This window comes from Cryptomeria japonica, unplaced genomic scaffold (assembly GCF_030272615.1).
Source record: "Cryptomeria japonica unplaced genomic scaffold, Sugi_1.0 HiC_scaffold_28, whole genome shotgun sequence".
NCBI classification, from domain to species: Eukaryota; Viridiplantae; Streptophyta; class Pinopsida; order Cupressales; family Cupressaceae; genus Cryptomeria; species Cryptomeria japonica.
Genome location: NW_026728850.1, coordinates 168,596 through 186,449, shown reverse-complemented (window position 1 = coordinate 186,449; position 17,854 = coordinate 168,596). Strand labels below are relative to the sequence as shown.

Below are 17,854 nucleotides of genomic sequence, written 5' to 3'. Positions count from 1 at the left end.
GTGGTTCCAGGTCTTGCATTTTCCTGCTACCAGATTTGAACTTACTTTCTGCTCCCCTTCTTTCTTTGGTCTATACTCAGGGTCCTTCGTATCCTTGATATCACGCCAATCCATGGCAGTACCACTATCATCCTCATCCATCTTCGTGTCAGAGACCAACTGCACATCAGGGTTAGAGGAGGAAATGTGGGTTCTATCCTTGGGGGAGGGTTTCACTTCATGATCTTGGGCGTATTCCATAATCAACAAGATAAGGCCTTCATGAATCACAGGGTTATCCTTGTTTTCAAAATGTTTAACTAAACTATTCTCCAAGGATGAAACCAAATAAAAAGGTATGGAAATAAATCTACGATGCCTAAAATGATTTAAGATATTAAAATGGTGTGATAAAATGCTAGCATATCTACCATCCAAGGTGATGTACCTCATGATGAATTATGTCATATTAGCCTAGAGGGAGATCATCTCTTTCCTATTATAGCCACCATCTGCCATTTTCGTAACCCTTTGTCTTTCCTTTTCCTTATCATAAAAGGATCAATAGCCTCCTCACCCAACTTCTTGTCTCTATAGAATTTTATGCCTTTCATATCCAGACCAGTAACAGTGGCAGCCAGGTTTTCATTGACTTGAAACTCCGCACCAAAGACAGACAGCACACCCTTCTTCCAACCTTTAACAAAGCTTTCTGTAACAATGGCAGAATGACCATGCAGTCTCTCCAAAAAGGGCACCATCCCACTATCAGAAATTTCCTCCCGAGCCTCCTTATTCTTCTGCCACTTATCATAGGTTGTGGGTTCAAATCTATTCTTTTCACCTCTCATTCTCTAGCTTGAGCAAATTAGACAACAAGGCTCCAAAAAAACTAGGAGGAAAGCAAACCAGAAATAGGGAAAACTGAAAGTTCTAAAACTTCTCAAAGTGGTAATAATTCGAACTACCACCCCAACGGTTCCCATTCCATCATAATCTTTCATTATTAACTTCATTGGAAAGGCCGAAGATCTTGACATCATTTCTTGCAAGGTCGCACAGAGTTTTCAGGAAATTTTCCTCTCCTCTCCACCATTTAACCACAACGTTACCCACCTCCAAGTTGGCCAAATGATCTGCAAGTTTTTTCCTTCTCGAAAAATGTGCGATATCTTGAAATACTGCAGGTCGGCTATCATTTCAAGGCAATCCTTGATTAAGTTTGAAATAGTCCACATAGGCACCGTACATCCCTTAATGCATTTGACAATGTTAAGCGAGTCACTTTCTAGCCAGACCCGTTTGAACCCCTCCTTGCTCGCCATGCGTAGTCCTATGTAGGAGGCATTGGCCTCCACAAAATCATTAGTTGTGGTGCCCAAAAGGGAGCACCACCGTAGAGACTAGAGAAGCCAAATGGTTCCTCGCCACTCCCCCATAGCCAGTCATCCCAGGATTTCCTTTGGCCACCCCGTCGATATTAATTTTGATCCACCCTAGAAGGGACGGATTCCAAGAAACATTCTCTTTGGTATGTTTAATTTTATAAATAGAGATCGATATATTCCAGCATATCTACCACCGCTTGATAGTATCCCATTACTCCTGGCTAGACTCAAGAGTCCAGGATCATTTTTCCCACTAGGATAGTAATTAAGAAAATTATCCTTAATAGCATTCCTTATTCTAATAGCCACCACAAGAGCAATGGACTCCATATCTTTGAAAACCTTATTATTTATTTCCTTCCACAAACCCCAAGCAATATGAGGTAGGGATAAGTTCCATAGAATACCAATCACATGGTTGTCATAAGGGCACTTCCATTGGAACCAAAAGTTCTGAATAGAATCAGGGGGGGACCCAAATAATATTCCACGGGTTGAAAAAGAAGGCCTAGATGTCCCTAGCATAGGAGCAATGTAAGAGCAGATGATCAACATTTTTTGCTTCTTCTTTACATAAAAAACATCTATTACTAATGGGGATCCCACGTTTATAGAGATTATCAATGGTAGAGATCTTATTTTGCATGAATAACCAGAAGAATATATTAACTTTAGGAATTGAGAGTTTATTCCAAGCTCTAGCCCAAAAGGGGGGAGGAGAAAAAGACTTGGTGATGATTCAGAAAGCATCTGTCACCAAAAAATGCCCCGAGGTAGAACCATTCCATATAGCCACATCTTCCACCAGAGGATGGAATGATGATCAGGTTCAGCCAAGAGTACAAAGCAGCCAAAGAAGCATCCAAGGTTCTAAGGTCCACCCAAACTCCATTACTCATATAATCTGCAACCCAAGTTGCAATGAGATTAATGCATTTCTCTTTGAATTATGAAGCCCACACTGAATTAGACAAAGGCCCCTCTCCTGTCCACCAATCATCCCAAAACCTTATATTTCTACCATTTTCTAGAACCCATCGGCTTCCGTGAGAAATAATGAAAGAGGATCTGAAGAAATTATTCCAAATATGAGAGACAGAAGTCGGGAGGGAATAATTTTCCAACATTCTTTGGAAATCATGAATTTGGTATTAGTCCTTGAAAATATCGATCAATTCATTGTTCTCCTTTAAACATCTCCATAGCTACTTAGCCATTAAAGCTCTATTAAAGTCTCTTAGATGTCTGATATCCAGGCCTCCTCTATTTCTAGGCAAACAAACCTGATCCCAGGTGAACAAATGAAGCCTACTCTTGGATTTAGAACCTCACCAAAGCAATTTCTTTTGTATACTTTCATTCTATCAGCAAATTTGGCCAGGATTTTAAATAGACTCATAGCATACACGGGAAGGTTCTGAAGAAAAGCCTTAATTAATTGAAGTTTACCCGCTTGGCTTAACAAAGCTCCTTTCCAACCAGCCAGCTTCATTTGAAATCTATCAATCAGACTAGACCAGAAGGAGTCCGAGGTAGGTCCCACACACAAGGGCAGACCCAAATATGAATAAGGGAGAACACCCATTTTGCAGCCCAAAATATTGGCAATCTTCATTTTTCTATTCTCAGAAGTATTCATGAAGAAAATGGAGCTTTTAGACAGACTGACTTTTTTCCCCGATCCTTTCTCATAAGTATCTAGGATAGCTTTAATAGTATTTGCTTCTTTAATCAAACTTTCCCCCATCAGTAGTGTATCATCAACAAATTGATGGTGGGAGCAAATAGTAGCTTGGGAAGAAGGTTGTAAACCCCTCAAATTGCTCTTCCTAACATCTCTCTGGATAGTTTTTTCAAAAGCTTCACTCATCAGAATAAAGAGAAACGGGGAGAGAGGATCCCCTTGTCTAATACCCCATGACGCCAAAAACAAACAGACATCGAACCATTGACCAAAACCTAAAATTTGGGAGTGGTAACACACTGATTGACAAGCTAGATGAAATGGTTACCAAAACCAAAGGATTGAAGCACTTTAAACAAAAAAATCCAATTGACCTGATCATAAGATTTGAGAAGATCCAACTTCAACAAGAAGCCCGATTTCTTAAAGAATGGATATTCTCATGGACAACAATAATAGAATCCAAAATCTGTCTACCAGGTACGAAACCATTCTGATGCTTCGAAATCAAAGAATGCAGCAAATTTTTAAGCCTAAACACAATGATCTTGGTAAAGATTTTATAGATCGAGTTACATAAACTAATGGGTCTAAAGTCCTGAAAGGAATAGGCATCGGGTTTCTTAGGGATCAGGACAAAAAAAGGTAGCATTTAGTTCCTTAAGAAGAGATCAGGAACCAAAGAACTCTCTAGCAGCATCCACAACATTCGAACCAATAATCTGCCAAAAAGTTTGAAAAACATAGGGAAACCGTCAGGGCCAAGAACTTTATTACCTTCACAGGAAAAGTCTGCAGCTCTAACCTCATCATGAGATGGGATTATGGTTAGCTCCTTATTCATGTCTTGGGAAACAGTACATCTAAACTTCGACAGGATCTCATCTTGAGCATTAACATCCTGACAGCCATCATCCGAAAGAAGAGTGGAAAAATATATAATGGCTTCCTAGTTTAACTCCTCATGCTTATCAATCCAGCCATGATCCACTAAAATTTTATTGATTTTGTTTGAGGCCCTATGTTTGAGGATAGTCATATGAAAAAACTTCATGTTTTTGTGACCAGATTTGAGCCATAAATCTTTGGACCTTTGATTCCAGAATTCCTCCTCCTTAGAGATGATATCATGAATCTTGGTAAGTAACTCAACTTCTTTATCCATAACCATAGGATCATACCCCACATCTTGAATCTGAGACTGTACATCATCCAAATCTTTCTTAAGGTTTTCTTTTATCTAAAAAATATTGCTGAAGGAAACTTTATTCCAAAGTTGGATATTGGAAATAATATTGGCTAGTTTATTAGCCACTCTAAACATTGCAGTTCCCTGAATGTCAACATTCCACCATTTAGAAATATTGTCATAAATATCCAGAGCTAAAAGCCACATCTTCTCAAACCTTAAGGGGAAGGCCTTCCTCCCAGTTAAAGGGGATATAATCAGAAAAATCGGGAAATGATTAGACCCAATTCTGGACAACACATTTAATCTACAAGAAGCATTATGAATCCACTCAGGAGAAATAATACCTCTGTCCAGTCTGACTTGGATGAGGCCCCCCCCACTTCTTCTGTTGGAACAAGTGAATTTAGCTCCAAGGAGATTAATGTCTAACAAACACAGAGAGTTAATCATATCCACCAAGTCCTCCCTACTTTCTTCCAAAACAAGCATCCCATCAGCCTTTTCCATACTAGATAATGGGGTATTAAAATCCCCCAATAGAATCCATTTCCCATTTGGGAAAGCCATTCTAGCATTAATAATACAGGACCCGAGCATTTTTATAGCGTTTTTCCCATTTGGACCATAGATATTAGAAATGATCCAAGATGATCCATCAGATAGACTAGTAAATCTAGTGGCAATGTGATTAGGAGAAGTAAAGACAACCTTACCCAAAAGCCATCTAGGATTGCACAAAGTGGCAGTACCACCATAAGCCCCATTAGCATTAGCACAACTAGTTCCACAATCTCTAAAAATAACCAATTTGATCTTTTCCACTCTACAACCAGGCATTTTGGTTTCTTGAACAAGAATATATCTAGCTTGTGATCTCTAACTAGGTTGGATAGAAGATCATGTTTGTGGGAATGATTCAATCCCCTAATATTCCATGAAATGACTTTCATTTGACTAGATGGGGGGAACCAATCCCCATGTCTTGTAGTGTTATTTGGACTCCATAAACAATGGAATACTGACTATTGTTGTCTCTACTAATCGCATTGGGAGGCCTCCCCACTACCCTCAAATCAGATCCACAATCCACCTTTTGTTTGTTTCTAGTCTTAACACCACTAGAAACCAGTGTTAATAAATGACCATTTGGGGAGTTCCTTTTTTTGTGCTTAGTTTTTACCTCAATAAACAGATTTGGATTATCATCATCCTGGGTCACATCGTCAGTAATGTTTGAATCCAATAAATTCCCAACATCAACAACAAGGTGGATGCAAGGATCCTTAACCCTATGAACCTCCGTCATAGACTTATCCCCATTAGAAATCTCCTCGGGCTTCAAACTTCCCCCTGCATCCCCCCCCCCTCATTCAAGGGATCTAGGTTTCAAGGATTTGGATCTGGACCAACCTGAACACATGGGATATTATTCATTCCATCCATACATGGAGTGGGATCTAAGGACGGAGACTCCACCAAATCCACCCCCTTTGTCTCATTTTTCTTCTTCCAACTCCTCTTAGGCATAGGCTTAGAAGGGCATTCCCTGGCCCAATGACCAACTTTTTTACAATGGAAACAAGTAAAGGGAATAGATTCATACTCGACTTTCTAAACCCATTTGCCCAGCTTAGAGAAGGGGCCAATCTCCTTTGGCAAATTAGCAGATTGTTTAACATTCACACAGATTCTAGCATACACTAGACGCGTCTTCGCAGAGGTCACTGGGTCAACTGAAAGGAGCTCACCAAAGCATCCAACAATCCCAGCAAAGATTTCTTCACCCTAGAACTCCATAGGAAAATTTGGTAGCCGCACCCAAATAGGGGCCTCATTACATTCCCATTCCTTTGGGTTAAAGCCTAGTTCCCATTTCTTGAGAGCCAACGATGATTTGCCTAACATCCAGGGACCACCCGCTAAGAAAGATCGAAGGTCCTCCTCACAGGCAAAGGAGAAGGAGAAAAAACCATTAGACATGGAAACCACATCAATTTGACCCTTTCCCTTCCATTTACGAGACACCGAATCCCTAACAGCTTCAATATTAGGTCGAGGGCCAATAAACTTGCCAACCAGGACAGGGGTCAGATTAGCCATATTCTTTTCCACGATACAATCTGGAATAGAAATTGAACAAGAGCCAAACTTCAGGTCCACTTTATGGGGAAGAGGCGCAATAGCCTTGCATTTGAGGTTTGACCCAAATAAAGTAGACCATTTTCTGTTGCAGTCTAGAGATCCCGGTTTCCTAAGATTCTCCACAAACTTTCTGGGACCCTCCCCACCACAAGGTAAAACAGTAAAGTCAGTTTTTTCTTTTGTTGGTACCGGCAAGGTGTCCCCATCCCAAAACCCGTTGAGACTGCCATCAGAAGCTTTAGGTTTTGTTTCTCCCATGGATTACATCACGTGGGAGCCTCCGAAACCTTCATCACCCAATCTTCCCGCTCCTGCTCCTGCTCCATTCGAATTCAAACCAGTCACTCCAGTTGTTCCCGCCATTCCCACCTCTCTAGCTGCTTACATTAATAAAATATAATAACTTTATTTTTTATATTTCAAGTTTTTGTTCTTTTCTTGAGTTGCTTCCTATTTTAAATTTCTATTACTGTTCTCCAACAATTAGTGATAGATGTATTTACAAGTGATCATACCTACTAGCAATAATTAATTAATTGCAAATTACGTCCCACATTTCATTTGAATTACTTACAATTGTTGGCACATAATAAAAGTTCTAACTAATATTTTTACTACACCAATAATAGGAGCTAAATTTTAAAAAAAATTATGGATTTGCTCCTCCTTATCTCAGTCGGTGGTTTCCAAGAACACTCTCCCTCTTCACCAGGGTTTAATTCTAAGACTTTATAAGTTTCATTTGGCTTCAACCTTACCTAGTGGGGCCCGTATGACCTCCTCTGGTCCTCTGTCTTCAAGTAGCTTCTTTATAGTGGTTATGTAAGAGGTCCAGGCCTATCTTGCTTTAATCAATCATAACTAAACCAATAATAGGAACTATATGTTTATATCAATAATTATTACCATTTTACATAAATTCATTATAATTTTTTAGCTTAGTAATAACTAAAAAATCTTTAATTCACTCATTCTAATCCACATTTATATTTATGTTTGTAAAAATAAATGTTATTTTTAGATTATTGGCATTTTACAAGTCGTATAGAATATTGCTCATATTTTGTATCCCTTTTTACTCACCACCATTCATTCTTTCTAATTATGTAGAGTGTAAACTTCCATAAGACATTATCTTGTTGTAAAACATCAAAACAAGAAAATTGACATGTATTATTCAAAAAATATGTATAACCTATCTAAATGTATTACACTTCAAAAAATTAATTCATCTTGGAAACAACTATGTTGTATCTTCAACATTAATTATACATGGTTAAATAGGTATTATTGTTTCAACTTCATTTGCAATGTCTGCTTCATAAGGTAAAGTTTTATAGTTTACATTCATTGCGTAATAGTTTTCATATGTATTTCAATTTTTATAGGAATAATTTACTATCCCGCGGAAATGAATTATTTGATTGAAAATGCAATCAAGATGATCGGTGATGGAAACCTAAAGTTGCAACCACATTTGCAAGTATTAAGTATGGCAAGTTTGGGGATGACCATCGATCAACAAATTGATTTTAAAACAGACCTCTCTATTGGATTTCACAAGCAAAAGGATACACTTAGAAAAAAAATACAATGATTCCATAAAGTCAATACAAATCCCTAAGGGATCTACACTTCTACCCATCAAATATAGTTGCCATATTATTCGCAATTCAAGGTGAGCCACAATGTTTGATTGATTTTCTAACAATTGTCGATCAATTTTGTGTAAATTAGCAAATTCTTGGACCCACTATGTAAAACTTGTTGCAATTTTAGCCCTCCAAACTAGTTTATATACACAAGGACATGAGATTTTAAGCTCACAAAGATTTTAAAAATTATAAAGAAAGTGACAAATGATACAAGGTTAACACTTGACTTGAATTAGTTAGATATTTTTTCACATTTTTTTAGAAAATCCTAATCTAGAGTTGGGTTAACGAATAATAGATGTGTAGGAAGATATAAAACTGAATTAATGGAGTTCTCTTATAAATATCTCAAATACTTCATCAATAAATGTAAACACAGATATCCAAACATAGACATGTTTTTTAAAACATAAAACACCACAATCAAAATATGTGATTTCAACATATAAAATCACAAAATTTGACATCAACCTAGATAAAATGGAGCGAAAAGGATCTTTTTTATATCATGTGTCATGTGAGATGTGTCTATCTTAAAACCACGCATGATCTGAGTCCATCCTTAATTACTTTCCACACCTTGACATAAACAACATTTCTGTCGGTTTATTTATAGCTTGTTCTTACCCAAGTTACAAATGCCCCTTTGAAAAATGTTCACTTTTACATTCAAGAAAATTAGGAAATCCCTGTCAAACTTTTTGATACCAGTTTTATACCTAAACAAGATCTTAACACACAAATTTATGATCTTTCCTTTTAAATATTAAAATGTTAGAAAATGCGCAGTTTGCATTGATACAAAGAAATAGCGGTCATGGGTTTTGCTAATTTGAAAGTTAGGAACCCCTGGCCAGACAATCTGAGTGTGGCGATGGAAATTCACGAGATACATGATGTGAAGGCGGCTGAAAAAATATATTGCAATCTGTGTGGGGGAGCTTGACACCTTCTGATTATAGTCTTTGAATAAATACTGTAGTATTAATCTAGTGTCTGAACGTTAGGTTTGAAAACAACAACGCGGGAAGAACAAGGGAAGTCAAAGCCTTATATGCCCAATTCTCGTCAACAAGAAGAAGTTCAGGTTGGAAGATTGAAATTCTACTTTGTCTGCTATTGTAGTGCGTGATTGTCTGCTATTGTAGTGCGTGATTTTCTATTTATAAGGTGCTCGTCTTAAACCTTGTATTCATCCTCGAACGCTTTGTCTGGCCGATCATTGTTTGACATCCCAGAAATCAGACACAATTATTTGATTGATTCCTTAATTTCTATCAGTCAATCAATGGCCGTATTTCCATTGCCCCAGCTTGAAGATAATGCTGTATTATTACCCAGTTCCCAAACTAACTCAACGCAGCCTCAGCTATGTGACGTATGGAGAGATATACAAGGTGCCCATAATTGGAATGGTTTGCTTGATCCCATGGTGCCCAATTTGAAAGCTGAAGCTCTCAGATATGGGAATTTGGCACAGCTTTGTTACGACGCATTTGATGGCAAAAGCTACTCCAAAAACTACGGCACATGTTATCACAGTAAAAGAGATCTGTTCAATAAGATGGGCATGTCTGAAAGTGGCTACCAAGTCACTAAATATGTTTACGCCAATACTAATCTGTTAAATCAAGTTTTTGGTGAGAAACCAAAAGACCAAGGTGTTTGGTTGGGTTTTATTGCAGTTTGCACGGATCCAAATGAGATAAGAAGGCTTGGACGACGAGACATAGTGATTGCATGGAGAGGAACTCAGACTGCTGAAGAATGGATAGAAGACCTGAGAGATATTCTTGTACCTACAAGATTATCCTATAGATGCAAGAGGACAGGCAAAAACCAAGAGCATCATTTCGCGGATGGAGTACTAATTGAGAGAGGATTCCTGAGCTGCTATACTTCAACTGTCCGTCACCGTCAAGGCGCTGCAGGAGCCACTGTGAACATCAGCACCAGAGATTTGGTAGTCTCAGAGATAGAACGATTGATTCAAGTTTATGAAAAAGAGATGGACAATTTAAGCATAACATTTACGGGACACAGCTTAGGAGCTGCTCTTGCAACCTTGAGCGCTTATGATATCAAACAAATGCTTTGCACCAAGCATAATTTTCATCAAATTCCCGTCACCGTCTTCGCTTTTGCCTCTCCCCGGGTGGGAAATCTTGCGTTTGCTAAACGGGTGGAGGAGATTGGAGTGAAAGTGCTGAGGTTTGTGAACAAGCGTGACGTGGTTCCCAAAGTGCCCGGAGTTTGTATGAACGAGAACGTGGGATGCCTCAGCAAATTGCTGCATTGGCTTCCGTGGACATACTTTCATGTTGGCTTCGAGCTTCCTTTACACAACAATTCTCCATTCATTCAGCACACCCATAATCTTGCCTACTTTCATAATTTAGAGCTTTACTTGCATTTACTGGACGGGTATGTTGGAAGTAAGCAGCCGTTTTCTTGGAGTGGAAGAGATCATGCTCTGGTTAATAAGAGCTGTGATTTATTGCGCGAGAAATATGAAATTCCTCCAAAATGGTGGCAGGAACAGAACAAGGGCCTCGTTAAAGGTCCAGATGGCAAATGGACGCAGCCATCAGAAGAGGAATAATTCATGTCTCACTCAACTCCAGATGACATCAACGTCCAACGTTCTGCGCCGCAATGTCACCACAACTGTGTTGGTTATTGAATTATTCTTTTTATCTGGATGTATATATTTAACATGTTGTCACATTCATTATTGAATTAATTTAACTTCAAAGCTTAACCTTTAGCGTGAAATGAAATCAACTATGCAGGAGTTCATAGCTGTGGATGATACAAATTAGCTTTTGATTGTCATAGAAAACAATCACGTGTCATCAGTAATCTGATAGATAATAAAAGTACGCGTAAATCAGTATTGATTTTAATTATGAACATTGCTATTAAACAAGAGATAATACGCCTCAGCTCTGTTGTAGCCCAAAATACCTTCATACAAAATTTGTAAAAATAGTCAACAAGGGTAAGTTCTCAAATCTTTCTCTAATCCTCAGAATTAGTGACAATATGAATGTTCTAGTGCTATCTAAATCTACCGAGAACTTTAGTTGAGGATTGCATGTATGCATGCCATACTATCTATAATTATGAGATTACCAAATATTTGGTTTCTAGGTATATAGCTCTACACTAGCACATTTTATTGTCGCTCAATTGCACCCATACTTTAAGATTATACAAGTATACATCCAACACATTATAATTCTAAAACAATGATTGTCTAGGGATGTGACAATTATTGTGGAGGCTACTATGGTAATGCCGCAACTTCCCCATGATGGGGAGGCATTGCATTTAATTTATGAGAGCTTGAAGAAGACATAAGGGACTACAAAGAATCAAGTTAGCTTTCTTGATAAGGAACTAAATTGTGATGGTGAAAATATTGAGCTTCCTTCTTTACCAATCAATCTTATCAACTATCAACAAAATATAAAGGATGCATTTTTTATTCTTGATTTCATTTTTTGATTAAATCGTGAATGACAAGTGTATGATTTTAAGTTAGGAGCTTTACATGAGCTCAATACCAAATCCTTGAAATCAATTATGTATAATCCAAGGAAACTATAATACAATATCAAATAGCCAATTTTATTGGACAATAATTTCTTAAGTACTCTTTCTTTCTTATATATTTAATCATTTATTAAAATGCCACTTTTTGCCTAGTATTTTTGCAATCAGCCTACATACGAAATTTCATGGACTTGCTAAAGATGACCATAGATTCGGTTTGGACACATGCAATCTCCAAAATCTACTAATACTTTTTAGTTTTTTGGACTCGTTCCTTAGACAACAACATACAATGATAATATTGCACAATTATGAGTAACCCTTTCGGCTTACCAAATTTCTCATAGATAGATTGTTATCCATAGAATTTTTTCAATAACTTAGCAATATTACTCAATATGTATGGAGTTTTTAAAAAGGAAACGTTCTTTATTTTAGATCCACTTCTATTTGGATGGGAGTACAATAAAAAAAATGGGAAGCAAATCTTGAACCTCCTAAGATTCAAGTTAACGTAATTCAACCTAGAGATCATAGAGGACTTTTGGAAATAGGACCCTAAAAGTTTCAATTCTAGTAGGATAAAAAATTTAAGAACGAATCAGATTTTTATACATAAAAGTTAGCCTAAAATAGAAATAAGCTAGTGTTTGAGTAGCAAACTGTAGGATGTATATAAATAAAACAATGATCTATTCACTATCCTCCTCCCCTTTAAATATTACATACTATAATGTCTATTTTTTGTGCAAAATGAGTATCAAGCTCCACTTGAAGGAAGAACCATAAAAGTAAAGGTTGGACTAAGAAATAAATCATTTACCTTATTGGAAGTACAATTAAAAAATACACAAGATGTATATGAGTATTTTAAAACGTCGCTATTTATAAAACTTATGGGATAGTATCAAACTATCAGAATGCCTCATGGAATTTAGATTTCACCTTTGAAGGACTCATAGAGCGATTCGAACAAATTTGTGAGACACGAGAGCTACTATCCAACAACAACTCAAACTGCGCAAAATTTAGACGAGAACAACGCTCATGAGTAGCGGATTGCACCTAGTATTCAAAAACATTCCTGAAACTAAGCACAATCATACATGAACTGAACATAACGTCCAAAGTGGGTCCAAAGTGAGTGTGAAATTGTATTTGTAAGCAATCGACTACACTACACTATCAAGTGATCCATGCCCATCAATCAATTGGAATTAACTTCCTAGAAGTTGCATTCAAGATTTATGAGTAATATTTCACTTAGCTTTCCTGACCTAATAGATCAAGCAAAAACACCTTGTTTAGATGTACACAATGTCTAGGCCTATGACGTTCAATTAAAAAAACCAACATTAAATGAGTTCCATGCAAATTATGTTTCAAAACTATATATAAAATATGCAATATTCTAATAGCATTAAATCCTCTATTAACAATGAGTATTTGTAGCTACAATTGCTAGATTACATAGATAAATTATTATTGCATATATATTAATTTTTTATAAAAATATCCAAATACACTATAATATACACACTAAAAAACACTAATAGAGTAGAAATATTCCTTGCAGCCATATGATGGCATCTCATACCCTATCATATTCTAGACACAGAGACTTACATATGAAGAGAAATAAAACTGCATAAAAAGATTCAATAACTATGTATACCTAGCTCGTGGTAAACCTGTCCACAATCTTCACATTAGCCAAATAGAATTCCTTAACAGCCATATTCTATGATTACATCCTATGGCACTAAAATATGGAGCCTCGTAGCACCCAAAAACTAATTTAAAAAACACCCAAAAAATAGAGTCATTCAGATGGCAATATAAAAGCATGTAAATGCACTAATCTTCCATTGAGATTGAAGGATAATTGCTTCCCTTTGCCTGACTATAACCTCTCCTACACCTAAACCAAGAGTTCATCCTCAATTTCCTCCTTATGAGATAGGATATCAGTAGAAAATATAGTTAGGCAGTCTTATTCTAGACTTGCTTGTAATCCATTAGAGTGACACCTTTCTTTCTAACAAACATACTGAATGATACAACATGAACTAGGAAATATGATGTTTTTTTACTAAATGATACAATATGTTACAAATATGGAGACAAACATATCAAAATAAAGTACTCATGAAATAAGTTCACTAACAACATATATGTTGCTTTCTAATCAACAAAATATCACCAAATACCTCAATATGAAAACTCTTCTATAAAATGCATGCAAAATATTTGTCTTAATGACAATTCTCTAAAATTGGGGAAAATTATAAAAAAAGAGTTGCTACATCTGAGGTGGTGTCTTACATAGGTATTAGAGCTAGCGGTCTTGCCAACCTGTTGGGAGACTACCATCTATTAAAGTTTCTTGAGTTGCATGACATTTTGGAAAACATTCAAACTTGGTATATTATTGCATCTAAAGAAAATTAGATTGTGGGTCACTTATCAAAATATTTCAGTGATTTGATGAAGTGTATTCAACCTAGGAAATTATAGAAAGAAAAGTGGAAATTTGGCTCTTAATGATTGGAATAAAGTTGGAGTCTCCAATTTCTAGATAATTTTCTTATCAAGCTGATGTAATTGGAATTATGTTTGTCTAAGGTAGAACAATTATATTGCAGGATGTTGAATTGGTCCAACGGAAGCTTATGGAACATCCTCATGAGGATTAAGACTTGAAGTTGCCTCTTGTCTCAATGAGTTCTTAAGAATTACAATTCATATAACACTATATAATAATGATATAATGATGATGATTTTATAGATTATTATTAAAGAATTTCATGGGTTGTGTGGTACCAGAAGCCACTCTTTTGATAAGAGGGCTCAAAGTTTAAAAGTTATGGATAAGGTGAGATCATTTTTTAATTTTTATTGATCTCAAGTGCAATAATTTAATTATTTGAATGTTCCAATGATTCTTTACCAAAATAAAAAAACATCATGCATAAAATGTTAAGGCATCCATGTTTGCTTGATTTCAAATGAAGATGATGATATCTCTAAGAAGGTACAATTTTAATTTTTGGCCATTTTTAGAAAGGAACAAGATGTCTCACATATAGCTCGTAGGTTCTCATAAAAATTAGTAGAGTAAAAAATTGAGAAGCTTAAAAACTAGCTGACAAAATAGGAAGTGATTTCTTTTGGTTTACAACATACAAGATCCCACAAAAATAGATAGGAGTAAAAAGAGAAGTGATGTTTCACATGTCAAGAGGCTTGGACACTCAATCACATATGTGGTCCAATTGATAAATAAAATTAAATAGTACATTATAAATTGAAGCTAAGAATATTGCAGACATATTAGCTTGTTGTTATTGAACCGTTCACGAAGTAGGAAAAGAAAGAAAGGGCAAAGGAACTCAAGTAGGTGATTTAAGATCTTGAATAAATCCAAGAAGACTTTAGCTTCAAGTAGAGTCCTAATTTTGGACGTTAGGATGGTTGGTTTGAATTAGAAAGTGGTAATAACTTTTAAGTTTATTGATAGCCCATTGTTTGTTATGAGTGCTAATTTGACTTTCTAAAATCCACTCTTTGAGTTGGATGATGAGGTGACATCTAGTTGTTGATGAAACCAATGGGATGTGGGATTAAGGTGTTGTTTGTGGTCCTATGAGGTGGAGCCAATTGAATTGTCTATTGACCCACCCAAAATCATTGAGTCTTTACTTCTTGTAATGGACTATTATAGATTGAATTATCATGGGTTGACAGTTGAACTTGTCGGTTTATGACAAGAAAGGGAGTACTATTGCACGGTCTATATTTGTTGGGGTGCATACCGTTTTGATTGAATATATAAGTATCATCAAGTGTACTCTTAATGTGGCCCACATAAAATTACTATAGCACAACATCAACATGGTTAATTCACTATTTGGGTTGGTATCTATGCACAAGATGGAATAAGCATATGTCAAGATGTTGTAGAGCTAAAAAGAGATAATACTTGAATAAATTCCACATTATTAAAACTTTCTCACCATGTCAAACCATAAGTAATTTCAATGCCAAATACTAGGTGTGATTCTAATGTATTAATAAAGAACCAAAAATATATATAAATCTCATGCCTCAAACAAAAGCCTTAGACTTATAATATAATCAAGTAACGTATTTAGAACTTCACAAACTCTTGCCAAGGCATTAAAAATATTCCATATGCTCAAATTAAATATTAAATCTTTTTATTCATCATTAGACTTTATGAATCGATTCATTCATATTGAAAGTATATCATTACCAGAGGCAATATAATGCGCATGGAATAAATAGAGAAAAAACCAGTATTAATCTCCAACCTGCAAATTTGTCTCTTAAAAGGACTTCATAAATTTATCAAACTTACTTTCAACCCCCCTATGAAATCTCTAATAAACCATTCAAAATCTGAGATCGTCAATACAATGCAACCGCGAATGCTAATTGAAACTGCTTCAAGAATGAAACTAGGTTTTCATCCAATTCCTCCAAACTTGAGGGTTTCCATACTAGGGCTTCTCAACTAAAATCTAAAATCTTTTTGAGCTATACTAGAGAAAGAATAAACTAAGCATACCCAATAGAGACTCAAAGTGTCTTTTTATAACTCGCCAAGGGAGCTTCTAGAAACCCTTTTAAAATTCTCTTACCTTTTAATATTTGTCTTTTTAAAATGGGAAATAATAAATAGAACCTTTTAATTAACGTCTTTTTTATAACCTTATTAGATAATTAAATTAAGTTGTTATTAAATTTATGTAATTTTGACAACTTAAATTTTTATTATTTAATTAAATTTAAGGTCCAAATAAAGGGGACATTACACAAATAAATCTTATAGAAGGGATAAGTGTAATGTCCGCATTTTCATGTTATGTAGCTTTGTAGTTGGCTCTAATATTATGGGTGTGTATCGACCATATTAGAGTATTTTTTATGTTACCAACAAGATTGGATGGCCTAAAGGACTTAGAGGGTAGTTTTTGAGGTTATTTTAGACTTTTGGTGTGCTCTCCAATATTCTTGGAGAGAGAATCTATCTATAATAAGTGTCTCGATTATGTTTGGTTATCATCACTCCTATGCAGCCAATTTTAATTTTAATGCATTTAAACCAGTTTTACAACTCGGGTGTAATGTTGACCTATATTTAATTAAATTTATAGAGGTTGTATTGATTTAATTAAAACAATTTAGTGGGCATATTGGTATAATATCTTGTTGGAGAGAGAATGGAAAGTTTTAAAGGTTGGATTTGCCTAACCTTGTACCTAAGGTGCCCAAAATAATTAAATACTTAAATAAAGCACTTTTGGGGGTTATAAGGATTAATTAGTCAATAGGCTACACTTGCAAGAAAGCTTGCATATGGTGAGCTTGACGTTTTTGTCTCACACTCAAAAATTGGTTATTATGTCTTCTTTTTGTTTCTAGACATCTGAAACAACCAACTGTTCCTGTTGATGTTTCAAAGAAGCAATTGTTCTTATCAATGTTTCAAACAAGCAATATTAAAATAATTTTTGGGCAATGTGGGCAAACTGCATAGTATCGGGTGTGAAAACAAACCAACTCACCAGCCTCTCACTTCTCACATCTACTCTCTTTTAAAATGAGACAAATCTTGTCTCGCTAATAGAATCATTGTTCCTCATCTAATCAGCATGAACATAATGCACCCTAGACATGGTTTGTTAGTTGTTTGATCATGAAACATTTTTGAGCTATGTACATGCATTTATGTTCTCAATTACAATCAATCCTTTCAAAAGATATTTGCATTAATGCATTCGTACTACTTTCACCACCTCGATATTATATGAATATTCATTCTATCAACATTTGAAAGAAAGCAGCAACAAGGGTTTAAACAAAGCTAAGAAGAGCGGGAGAAGCAGGCAGTTTGTTGGGAGAAGTGTGATTTTGAAACATTTGAAGTTGACACAGCCCGGGTAGGGGATGGATCTGAGAACGGGCAGGGTGATGCGACACAGGATTCGAGTGGACAATAGGGGAAGGAAGAACCCAGATATTGTGACCTGACTAAAAACATTCAGGAGGACTCGGGTGGTAAGAGTCGGTATGATAACGAGAGACACAGGGTGTATCACTGGGGGAAGGATGAGGAAAAGACAAATCAGGAGACCTCCCCTTCATCATATCTTACACCAAAACCAATAGTTCATCCTCAAATTTCTCCTTATGGGATAGGATATCATTAGAAAATATAGTTAGGCAGTCT

At 36.0% G+C, this 17,854-nt stretch overlaps 1 protein-coding gene across 1 annotated transcript; it reads left to right on the top strand.

Annotated features, from left to right (window-relative positions):
• Positions 1 to 9,328: 9,328 nt before the first annotated feature.
• LOC131861590 (phospholipase A1-Igamma1, chloroplastic-like) lies at positions 9,329 to 10,642 on the top strand. The gene has a single exon (XM_059214940.1). It carries the CDS (start codon positions 9,329 to 9,331, stop codon positions 10,640 to 10,642), a length of 1,314 nt encoding a protein of 437 aa, XP_059070923.1.
• Positions 10,643 to 17,854: the final 7,212 nt, after the last annotated feature.

What these genes read in the sequence shown, in the direction of transcription:
- LOC131861590 (XM_059214940.1), top strand. Translation starts at nt 9,329, where the DNA reads ATGGCCGTATTTCCATTGCCCCAGCTTGAAGATAATGCTGTATTATTA.